Source organism: Haliaeetus leucocephalus, unplaced genomic scaffold (assembly GCF_000737465.1).
Source record: "Haliaeetus leucocephalus isolate CR32 unplaced genomic scaffold, Haliaeetus_leucocephalus-4.0 Scaffold0, whole genome shotgun sequence".
In the NCBI taxonomy this organism is placed as follows: domain Eukaryota; kingdom Metazoa; phylum Chordata; class Aves; order Accipitriformes; family Accipitridae; genus Haliaeetus; species Haliaeetus leucocephalus.
The window spans coordinates 9,914,899-9,927,540 of record NW_010972436.1 but is presented as its reverse complement, the minus strand read 5'-3'; the positions used below and the strand labels follow the sequence as shown (position 1 = coordinate 9,927,540).

The window sequence follows — 12,642 nt, the reverse complement described above, 5'->3', positions numbered from 1 at the left end:
AGTGAAGAGGAACTGAAAGTATATTGGAAGATGAGTAGAATTCAAAAAGGTCAGGACAAATTGGAAAAATAAGGTGCAAAAAATAGGGTGAAGTTAGAGACAATATACGCAAGGACACATAGCAAGATGGTGATCAGGTTCACAAATAAAAGATGCCAGACAACTGGCTAGGGGTGGCTCTTAAGCAGGAGGAATGTGGGGATTAGCGGAGATAATGAGCTAGATACAAGTCAACAAACAGTGAGTTGTTGTGAAAAAGGCAAGCATCTTACTGAGAATATACAAACAGAAGGATGGTAAACCTGCATCTACATCCTTAGTTTGTGTCTAGTTTTCAGTATTGCATTTAAACACATGATTCAATATGAGAATCCAGATGAGAATGAAGAGAATAATAGGTCTCTAAGTGTGACCTGCAAGGAAAGATTGTGAAGGAATTAATTTTGTTGAACTGAAATAAAATATGAACTGAGGATGTAAGTATTCAACTACATAAAAAGAAAACTGTAAAGAGGAAGGGGCTTGTGCACTGTATTAGTTTTATAGGGCAAGAAGTAATTACCTCAAATTTTATCACAGGCTGCAGAGTTAGGACATTGAGGGGCAAAGAATTACAATGGAGATGATAAAGCAGTGGAATAAGCTGCTGTGGATGCTCTGTATTTGCAGGCCTTTGAGAACAGGTTACACAAACATCTGCAGGAAACAACATCAATGTAGTGATTCTGCGTGAAGTTAGGTCCTTCTCTTCATATGGTCTATGATTGGACTAGCAAGTGTAAGCTATCTAGGAGGAAAAGGGGAGGAAACAAAACCTTCCCTACAATTGGAAGCATGTGTGAACTAATCTTAAAAAATGTAAAATTAAAGCCAGATAGTCACTATAGTATACCTTAGCTTGACTGTTCTCAAATTCAGTAATTTCTAACAAGGTGTTCTTTCAGATTTTTTTTTTTCTTTTCTACTACTATTCAAATTGGGGGTTTGTAGACATTTAAGTTTGTTAATTGTTATTTCCCAAAATACTGCACAAATAAGGATTACTGTAAGGCCCATTATATGGGCATGTCTACCAGATTCTCCGTCCAAACAGGTACTTCCACACAATGTGATGCAGGCCACTGGGAAAGTGCCAGCCGAAATCCAACAACAAACAGCTTTGTCCATGCTGTAGTGCTCCCGAGTTCATTCAGCTCTACTGTTTCTATTTAAGCTGCCTCATGTGATACCAGCATAAATATCTTTGCAACATATTCCTATGCTTTTCAGCTTAGAGCTAGGTTAAGCTTGCAACCGTGGTGCAGACATACTGTAAGAAGGCTTATGACTTTAACTTTTGTCATGTTAAATACAGGATATGTTTATCTTGTCTCTCTTCAGGAAGACATCTTTTAACAGCCAATGAATAATCAACCCAAAATAGATGAGGTTAAGTTGTGCTCATTTTACCAGTATGTTTAATTATTTAAATTGCTAACTGTCATTTTAATATGTGCATATTGGGAATTTAGCAATCTTTTCCTGTAAAGATGATTTTCAACTGGCTTAGTATAATGAAAACTTACTGCTTTCACAACTGAGAGCTGCTACAGCTCTTTAAGTAATTTTTATTGCAATTGGCTGGTGTTATAAATTAGATTTTTAAGTATTTTGATTATGAAAGGGAAATGGAGTTCAGTTAACTCTAATCAGGATTCCTGCCTGCTGACCTGGTTACCTGTACCACTGCTCTCTGTCATCCTCTAAACATCTGTTCTTTGACCCATTTTCCTTGCTGAATTTGTTGCTCCAGGGTTAGTTCTCATTCCTGTCCTCCAATACTTAAGGAAATAATTGACCTTTTAAAACAAAATTTAAAAGTTATGTTTGAATTTCCTAAGCACTGTGAACACCCTATAACATAGTATAAATAATGAATGGAATGGAGTTTCAAGGCTACTATTTCTGCAAAAATGATATTGTTTGATTTGACAAATGCTAAGCCTTACGAAGATTTATAACAATGATTGTCAGCTTTTGCTGAATTCAAAAATTTAGTAAAAGCACTTAGATGTGAAATTATAGAAGTATATTGTACTTGACAATACCTACCTTTATAGATAAAAAGTTTAAAAAAAATATTTGCTGAAAGGCATAAATTAATTTCAGTAACTACAAAGGACGTTCAAATTGTAAAAATAACAGAGGAAGTAAAAGCTGTCTGGCATGCCAAACAGACTTTAATGTGATTATTAGGTACAGGTTTTTTAAATTAAAAGCAAAGAGATCTCAGATTTCATACTTGTGAAGTAATATCATTCACTTGTCTTACGGGATTTAAACTGATTCTGTTTGCTCCTGCAGTCACTAATCTCATGCATTTGTGTTGCAAAAACAGACTGACTGGAATTTGCTGCCTGTATAGAAAAACACTAAGGTAGACAGCAAAACAATAGACAGGTAGCTATATTTGAGCATACATTCTGAATTATCATGAAACCCAAAAGCATAAGGTTTTGGGGGTGTGTTTATTTTGCGGTGTCTCTTGTATGTCCAAACAACAGTTTCAGCGTTTAAGCCTGACTGCATGAGTTCATACTCATTGTACTTTATACATCATTCTAAACTAGATTTCTTATTTTTGACAAATGCAAGCTCTTTACCTTGCCAGCAAGAAAACATCTATATGAGAAATGATCCATATGTAAAAGTTCATTAATTTATTAGGTTTTTTGCTTCTGGAGATTGTTTTCCTAAGTCTGTTTTACATTTCATTTTGTACACTGTGTCTGTGTTAATTGCTGTGCTCTCCAGTTGTGGATATTCTGAAACATTCACCCTTAGCAGCTTGCATATATTTACGTAATCAATAGTTCTTCCAGTTGCTTATTGAAGTATAAAGACCTAGCTTTGGACTGAGGTCCAAAAGAGGTTATGAATATCTAAGATGGGATTTAGATCGTATGTAGGTCATGTAGATCCCTCAATCTGAGAGTGAAATCTTTGAAACACCTGAAATCCTACAGACACACCAGAATGTCTCTGTTGATACTTGGAGGAGAGGAAAAGGTGGTTGCTGTTTACAATTCCCTCATTGTAAAAAGTTTTCCTCTGTGCGGTTCTACAGTTGCCTCTACCGTTTTTGCAGAATTGGGCAGCACAATGCATCTTACACCCAAATGCAAATTGATTGACTTCCTTCTCATAAAGCATGACCAGAGCATTCTTTTCACTTAGAGGAGAAAGTTTTTTTACAGAAGACAATGGGACACCAACTTTTAACTCAAATAGATGGCTTGTGGGGTGGTCAAACCAGTGATGCTGCAACTTTTTCAAGTGGCTTGAATTAATGTAATATCCCATATACATCCTGGTGAGCTGGGTTTGAATTCCATTGCAGAATTTAAATCTTCTGACTCTCAGGAAAGGTAATGCATTTTGCATCAACAGTCAGGAAATAAGATGCCCAGGCAGTTGTTGCAATGGGCATTTGAGCCAAACTTCTCTCCTACATGAGTGCCCATAGTATTGAACTAAACACTTTCAAAAATAGGCTTTAACTGACAGAAAAAAAAAAAAGAAAAAAAAAAAGCATAGTATGAAGACTCCAGCATCATGACAATTCTAGTTGCTGAGTTCTTCCTCTTTCTGTGTCCTGAAACAAGGAGGAATTCTGCTGCTGCTTTGAATTAACTATTTGGGCACTTAAACTGGAGAGAGCCTAGTGTTCTACATCTGGTGATTTAGGCCAAGTTTGCCATTTTTGCAGGCCACATCTTAAACTGCTTCATAATTAAGCTCACAGTTGTTTGGGGGATTTCTCTTGAGGTAGTTACCTCTTCTCCATCGGGAGATAGTGGCAAAGTTCAGAATCACACATGGCTTCAAAGTCCGTAATCATAAGAAAACTGTACTGTTGCCAGCTGCAACTGGTTGGTCTAAGCAAATTCAGTTAAATTCATAATATGTTTCTTAGTTTTTTCAAGAATAAAAGCACAATGTCCTTAAAATACTCATTTGCTATGTTAGCATTAAGTTCAACATGTCATTTATGCAGTGGATAAAGACTAGTTACATTACATACTTTTGGGAAAATCATTAATAATCTACTAAGCAAACTGTTACAAGCAGTGCCAAAACAAAGGTGCATATTTTAAATATTTCATTTCAAGAGATCTAGTAAGTTGCAAATACTTTCAAAAATTGAGAATGATTTAGCTTGATGCCTCAGTATTTGAAGTTTCACTAATCTGTTAAAACTGGAGGACAATTTTAGCAGCCCTTTTAGTGTATGTAAGGGAAGGCAGTTTATAAAGCAATGAATTTTGAGTCTGTCACATGAAAATAATGGGTCATTATTGTTGTCTGACTTGGGTCAAACAGTTCTTGATACAATTGTGGCTGCTATGAAAAAGGTATTTAGATCTAGATTGGAAGAACAACTCGATGCAGCAGGTAGTATTTTAGTTTTAAAGCGAGAACTTCAAGTTTGGCGATTTATTCTGTGCTGTTCTGGAAGCAGCACAGGTTAGATCTGCAAAAACCTACTACTTTGACAAAACCAGGAATGCATTAAAATCCTTCTGTGTCTGGCTTTCTTTTATGAGAAAAATGTGATTATAACTCAAATTAGCCTCAAAGATTCGAGAAATTCCTCATTGCTGCGTATTAGCCTCAACTACTCACAGGCTGTCTCCACATTGTTTTTTTCCATAATTCCACAGATCTTGGCATTTTTGCATGACATAACTAGACGGAGAAGATGCAGGAAGGTAACAGCTGGGTGAACAGAACACTGCTACTGGGACAGCAAATTTCTGATAGTTGATGCTGAGAAATTGTGGCAGCTTTAGTAAATTTTTAGAGAACTTCTGCTCAGGAAGATGCTAAGAATAGTAAACAACTTTGTCAGAACCTCTAGTTTTCAGTAGCACAGAACGTATCATCCTTCCTTGCAAGAAGGTTATATACATTTGGGAAGCCAAGTGACATGGGTTATTTTTTCCTCTACAAACCCCACATTATTTTCTCAGAATGTTGTCAGAACCCAGGAGATTTTAATTCTGTAAGTATCTGGTGCAATCCTAATCAACAGAGAAAGAAGGTAGATTCTTGCCCGCAGAAGATTGCCAGGAGACAGCAAAATGGGAAGACTTCAAAGCCCCGTCGGTGTGTGCCTGGCGAAGCTGGGCTGGTTGTGGCGCTGGAGGGGTCAGCTGAAGTGAAGTGATGGCTGCTGCTGTGGGAATGGGGAATTGCTCTTCATCTTATGCAAAAGGGCTGTTTCTCTCTGTTTGGCATCAGTAGAATCACTGTACCTGACTTTAGAGAGTTTTCCCTCTAGGTCTGTCACAATTCTCTGCTTTTTTTTTTATACCTGCCTTCCCTGCAGGATGAAAAGTAGCTCTCATTCATGTGATAGCAAAATTTGCTTTTGCCTGTGCTACTGAGACTCTTTTAAGCTGACTCTCAATAATTTTTTTTTTCTCCTGTATATCTCTGAAGCATCAATTGTCCCATCTAAAAGAGGTGGCAGGTGTCCAGAGTAACAAGAGATTTAACATCTGGATGGTCATGATGAGGAATGTTTTTACTGCTAGGTGTCTTGTTGAGTAGCAACTAGTCTTGTGATCTGGACTAATTGTCAGCAGTACGGGAGGCAAGCAGCGCTGTCTGGCTTTCATTGCATAAAATCATCCCACTAATCCCGCTTGCTTTCAATAAAATCTTTTTGTAGCTGAAGAGCTATTGAAACTGAATTCAGAAAGGAGTTCTCAGAAGCAAACTGTTCCTGTGGCTTCTTTCTGTAAGTCCTATAGTAAAATGGTTTGATTTCTACTTCAGCAATTTGATTGCTTGCATCCAACTTTTTTTTTTTTTTTTGTCAACTTTCTCTAAGAAAATCTGTTTCACTGTGCATGTGATTACCTGACTTTATTTGTGACTTCTGTTATCCCTGGTGGACTACAGGGATGCCTAGGTTATTTGGGCATAGAAACAGCAACGTTTAAAGTTGATTCCTATAAAATAATGCAGTGTGCCTGTTGCAGGAATATGAGATCTGCCCTCTTCTGTTTTAAATCAATTTCACAGCCTTGATCCTTACTATTCAAGATGTCCCCAGACCCAGGATTTCTTAAGGGCTGGCTAATACTCTGGTGAAAGCTGTTGTCAATACCAGCAGGCTTTTAGCACAACTTCTCACAGTCATGTTAAAATTCATAATTTAATATACATGAAAACTGTAGTTTTAAAGCATTATGCAGGAACAATCAGCAATAATAACTAGAAGAGTAATTCTACAACTGCTTCATATTTTGAGTAACAGTATTTCCAGGTATGTTATCTGTTACCTAATGAAAAAGTACTATTATAAGCAAGTTATTATAAGAAATTGAGTAGAGAAAGCAATGGATTAACTTACATTGCATGACTTAGCGATTTATATTTTTTTTAAATCACTGTTAAGAACTAGCTAGTAGATAACACTACTCATCACTGGAGAGGAAATTTAAATTGATATTAAGGATGTCAGAAAGTATGGAGGGACTGTCAACAGAAGAGTCTGCAAATTTGAGTGGAAAGAACAACGATTAAATTCAAACAGATCAAATTGAAATACAATTTTGTATGTTCCATAGATTGGATTCCTAATAATCCTTAGCAGTTTAATACTGACATGTTATGATTCTTGCCCTGTGTCAGCATCTTTAACGGCAATGACAGTTGAAGCTGATGGACAAATAAATCTTAAGTCTAAATAAGTGATACCTGAACTCTAAGTAAAAAGAGCTGGAGTAAACATGAACTGTACATAGCACCTGGAAAAGGACTTGAAAAATCTTCTGTATGAAGAAGAAAGCTGACCAAAAAAAAAGAATAGACAAATAATCTTCTCGTGTAACCTGTGAATGATGATAGTAAAGCTGTGAGTAAGAAGCTTGATGAGTTGTCAAACTTATGTCAACTGAAGGTGCTTGTTCAGTGTTTGAAACTGTAGATTGAAAAATCTAAACCATACACACAGTTGTTAATTCCAGCTTACCTGGTGAATGTTCAAATTGAAAGTCCATCAAAGTATGGACAGATATCATAATGCCTTCAAAAGAGAAAGTCTTGGAAATATTAGATGTGATAAATGGAGTAACTTACTACAAATGCTACACCTGGGTTCACCAAGTTATTATGGCTGAAGTTATCTAAAATAAGCTAACCTATGGCAAGACTGTTACTACTGAACTTTTTGCATGTAGCAAGAAATGTGAAGTGCCATTAGGATCTAGGAATAAACCCTAATCCTTCACTGTTCTAGTGGAGAGGACTGGTTTGGATTCCAGTTAAAGTAGATGTAAGATGCAGCAAAATTTGTATCTGTTATGGGATACCTACACTAACCTAATTTGGGAACATCTGTCTTGTAAAGAAATCTTGAATCCAGCATATTGATTTGCACCACTTCCAATGCCAAGTTTATGTTGTATGCGTTGTCTCAGTTTGAAAGATAAAATGTGATTGCCAACCTCTGAAAATGTCAGAGGTTCAACATGGAGAAAATTGAACATTGGCTTTGACGTAGCAACTCGGTATAGCTGTCTTTGTCTTTGCTTGCAGTTTATTCTGCTCTATTGTGTTCAGGGAATCTTTTCTTCTGTCTTTTTCCTGCCTTCTTGGCCTTATGAGTAGGCTGCAGATCTTGGAAAGAAGTACTTAAAAAAATAACAAAATGGTTTAGAAACAGTTTTTTGGAATACATGAACGTACATAGATAATGTCTTGTCATATTTGCAATGAATCCACTGCATCATTGCCGTAAGCTCTAAAGGATCAGCTACTTGTTTGCATGACAAGTTGTTCTTGCTCTTTTCAAAATAATCTATTATATCCAGTTTATATAACATAATTTCTATTTAAGAGATGCATAGCAGGACACCACTAACGATCGATTCTGTTCAGCAGTCAAGAATGGATTCCCCTCCACTCAGCTTTTTAAAGCATTGGCCCTATAGAGGCACTCTGCTAATAATTAAAATGGAACGCGAACATTTTAATTTGGATTATTTTAGGCTATAAACTCTTCAAGGAAGGCAATTTCTATTAGTGGATCACCTGTTTCAAGGAGGATCCGTCCTGTTGTTTCAAAATCAGGATCACACAGATCACAGACAGAACTGTTAGTGCTACTTAAAATTATCTGTTCATATTAGTATTCTGAGATTTCGCTTTGAACAAGTAAAACTTTATCATACTGCAACGGTAGAAACTGCAGTTTTCTATGCCAAATGTCTACCTCTGGGTAAAGGTTTTGGTTAATTAGAGTTGGGATTTTTTTGTTTGTGGAATTTTCATTTAAACTTAATCATCCCAGGAAATGAGGCTTAGTTTGTAGGGAAAAGAGGTCACTTTCCCTTGTTAAGTCTTGCTGTCATTTTGTTAAGGAGATCCAGCACTTGCCTATTTTTAAAGCAAAGTCCTGCAATTTCATGGGCAGAAAGGTGCGTGGGAGGAACCAAACAGACTAAACTACAAGCAGATGGTACCAGAGTATTTTTAACTATTGAAGTACTCGCTTATGAATCTTGTCGTAGAACAGAAGTCCCAAAGCTTTATATTTTCTTCTTCTTCCAGCAAATAGCTGTACAATCCCCTGGCAGGTATGTTCGCTAGTGCTACTAAAGGGTAACACAGGTTACCCCATCCCAGGCAGTATCGGTTCTGATTCAGTGCGTTGCCTGTTCACATTTTAAGTTTTATTTTATTTGGGTGACTCAGACTACTTGATTTCAATTTCTAGCTTCTTCACAAAGACCTCATATTCAAAAAACTAAAATTGAATGTGGTATTCCTAAAACATTTTCAGTAATAAGTGTGTATATTTCTTTGAGTACTACATTTTAAGATGCATTTATGTGGTACTTGGATTTTGGACTGTAGGTCATTTGATATAACACAGATGCCAAGTGATTAAAAGGATCTTAACTTTATATGAAGCTTGTCATCTTTGTTATCTATAGTGAAGTATAGAAATTTGGAATCGGGAAGCTCCTCATTCTAGGTGGGGCAAAAGCCTGTTTGTTTCCTTACTTAAGTAAAAATGATAATGCGAAATCTGGTGCTACTGTTCTCCCAGGATGCAGATTCCGGTATACATGGAGAGGCTGAAGCAGGCAGCTCTCCATCCTTTGGATTCTCAGTAATAAACTTTAATCCTGAAGTATCAGGACTTAGGAGGTGTCTTTGCTGATCTTTGGCAGTCAAACTGTTACATTTTAGTACGGGACTGAATGCCTGTCCATTAGCGTGCTTCATCATCTGGACTTACGTGGGTTATTTTGTTCCTTTGTTCAGTATTGAGAAACTTAATATATAGAAGATAACTCATTTGTTTCCTTTTCCCCCCTCTCCTTGTGGTATTTTTAGGTTAGAGAATTAGGGTTTAACAACGAAAGAAAATAAAATTTTAATATCAACTGTGATGTATTATGGTGATAGTAATAGAAGTGTGTAGCATTGCTTACATTATTTTAATAAGCTAGGAATGTTTTAGAAAGGACAAAGTCTAGAAAGTTTCTTTTTGCCAGTTTGGGATCCATATATGAACAAAGCCAGCAGAAGAACATCAGCCTCGCCGTATTTAATGTATGTTCAATATTGGTATTTTGCAGTAAGCTGCTAATGAATTCTTCTATAGCCCAAATAATGTAATTTTTTAATGTTCCTTTTTTTGTTGTTTTCATGCAGGTTACCATGAAAGCCAAACAACTAAAGGATTCTGTTACATATACACCAGGTGTGTGCTACTACATCCTCACTGACACGTATAAAAAGCACTGTATTTGGATTGTAGCCATGCAAATACAGTGCATTTTGTACCTTTCGAGGTATGCTTTGCAGAGAGACTTTTGCAACCTTGCCTTACTTTGAGCGAAGAACTTATGGGTATTCTGAGGGAACATTTCCCTTTAGCTACATCCTCCCAGGCTTTCTTATTCAGTTTATTGTGGGTTTTGTTCATTTGTTCAGGCTCTGTTGTGTTATGTTTGTTTATATCAGTGTGGTAATTTACTAATACTTCACACATACCAGATAAGCTCATAATTGGCAAAGTTCATTGCTTCATAACAAGTACCTTGATTTCTTGATAAGCATTTTCCTTAAACTCTTAATCTAGAAGAGCTTTTTTCTCCTCTCTGCATTATTCCAGGTACCTTTTATTTGTGGGCAGTTCGCTGCTTGTTTGTGGTTTTATTTTTTTAGAAGTGTAACAACAATACTTCTAACAGGTATCATTAGGCTCTCCGAGCTTAAAACGCTGGCCCAGAATTCCAAGAATGTCAAAGTCAACGTGAATTTGCCAGACCACATAATCACCCAGCGAGAAAGGGAGGAGGAGGAAGAGGAGGAAGAGGGGAACTACAATCGTATCCCAGAGCAGACGGATGTCCAAACAGATCAAAAGGAGATCACTGCAAGTGAAACTAGACACCGCAAACGAAAAATTGTCAAAGCACCTGAAATAACTCTACCAGCAATGAAAGCGGTACCAGAAGAGAAGGGCAGAGGAAGACGCCAGAAGGATTTTGATAACACCGAGCAAGAGGAAGAGAGTGATGATGAGAGCAGAAAAAGAGAGAAAAGCCGTGCCCCAGAAGAACTGTGGACTCAAAATCAACAGAAACTTCTTGAAATGGCCTTGCAGCAGTATCCAAAGGGAACATCAGATCGCTGGGATAAAATAGCAAAATGTGTTCCTGGAAAAAGCAAGGTATGCTTAGTTTTGTTTGAACTGTAGTATAAATTGGGGGGAAATATATTTTCTACCAGTTTATGATTACCTTATGAACTGAGGGTCCATGCAGAAAGGTGAGGTCTTTACTTAGCCTATCAGTCCAGACATAATTAACCTAAAGAGCATTACTGTCATGTTTGTTGTTTTTATTTAAAACATATTTTCATTTAATTCAGTCTGTTTGATCTATTATAGAAAATGTTGAAATACCTCCTGTTTCATTTAAAATACCTACCTCTCCTCTGCCTTTCAGATCTTCAATTGCAGGACAAATTAGATTTTAAAACAAATCTTGATTCAAAGTTAGTAACCAAATGTTGATGAGCTGCTTTACTTATACCTTACAATACCTTTCTCAACCCATCTCAGTGAACAAACAAAATAAGTAATCCATCTACAAGTGTTAAATGCTCAATAATCTATCTAATGTTCTTTTTTGTAAGTATAATCTTTTTAAAATAGCCATTTGTCATTGATATAGTTTGTCTGTGCTAGATTTCATAATAGTTGTGATAGCTTAGTTTGCTTGCTTCAGTCATTGTAGCTGCAGAAAACCCTAATTTTATTTGCGCCAAGCACAGTGTGATAGAGCAGAAAATGTGGGTGGGGGATTTGAGTGCTTCTCTGGCCCTGAAGCTGTTCAGCAGTATCTGGTGTCAGTGGGTGCTATGTTAGTGACCGTAAAGTCTTATCTTACCTATCTGCAGAATAACTGGTCTGAAATAGGTGTTACAATACAACTGTTTAATAATTGCTTTTCCAGTCATTGTCAAGAAGTACTGGGCAACTGTTTTCTTGGGTCTGTGTGCTCTTTAAAGAGAGAAATTATCCATTAAGAAATGTAAATTGCAAGTTCATTTTTCTAATCCGCTCTTCACTAGACAAAGATTCTCCCTCTGAAATTCAGTGCACTACTTTAAAAACAAAAACCAAAGCAAAACCAAAAAGACCCCCTAAAAACCCACACAACCCCCAGAACCTAGCTCTTCTTCTAGAATGAGGTAGCATGTATAGAGTTAAAGCAGAACTAAAATACCAAACTTAATTAACACTTTTGTTTTTCCTTTTAGGAGGAGTGTATAGCAAGATACAAGTTGCTTGTTGAACTGGTACAAAAGAAAAAAATGGCTAAAAGCTGAATGTTCTGAGCAGAAGAGATGTAGCTGATCTTTGTCAAAATGGGGCTTTAAATCTCATGTGCAGGAAATTGCGTTTTTGTACCTCAGTATTTCTATACATCATGTGCCTTAGTAAAAGAAAATATTAATAAATCTTATACCATCTTACCTATTTTGTGTGTTGAAGAATGAAGGTGTATTTTTGTGTTGGAGAGCTGCTTACGCAGATGTGTGATAACAATGTCTTAAAAATTAGTGGACCTTCAGGGAAAACCTACACTGATAATTGCATGCTGGAACTGGTAGGTTTACAGCCAATTAATATACAGAATATAAAGAATTTATATTTGTTTTGAAAGAGAGAATTGATCTGAAACTGTTAAGCAAGTATGAGAGTAATGAAACTCTGGACTCAGAATGTATTTTTCTTTCTTGCATCTATAAATCCATGACCAAATGCTTATAAGCATGTCTGCTGCTACATGAAATGTTTAGTCATTCTAGCAATATTTTGAAATAAGTAGTATTTCTAATCTTAACTTTCACATACATTTATATGCACCTGCAATATACCTTTTTCACCAACCCTGCAGACTCATACACAGTGTTAATTCGGTAAAGTTGAAATGGGTAAGAACATTAAAGGCCTTAATTTCTTAATTAGAAATTAAGATATAAAAGGTATATGCTTCATGACCAGTTTTGAAGTTCAGAATAGGACCTAAAAGCTAACATTATTGGGCTAAGAGCCCTCATATT

General features: G+C 36.5%; 1 protein-coding gene across 1 annotated transcript in view; it reads left to right on the top strand.

Annotated features, from left to right (window-relative positions):
- The window catches only part of DNAJC1 (DnaJ (Hsp40) homolog, subfamily C, member 1), a 175,213-nt gene extending 163,162 nt beyond the window's left edge, over nt 1-12,051 (top strand). The window contains exons 13-15 of the mRNA XM_010562781.1: nt 9,718-9,766; nt 10,260-10,741; nt 11,836-12,051. Coding sequence (XP_010561083.1) covers nt 9,718-9,766; nt 10,260-10,741; nt 11,836-11,904 — 600 coding nt within the window. The 3' untranslated portion in view covers nt 11,905-12,051. The remainder of the gene's footprint in view (nt 1-9,717; nt 9,767-10,259; nt 10,742-11,835) is intronic.
- The last annotated feature ends 591 nt before the right edge of the window (nt 12,052-12,642 follow it).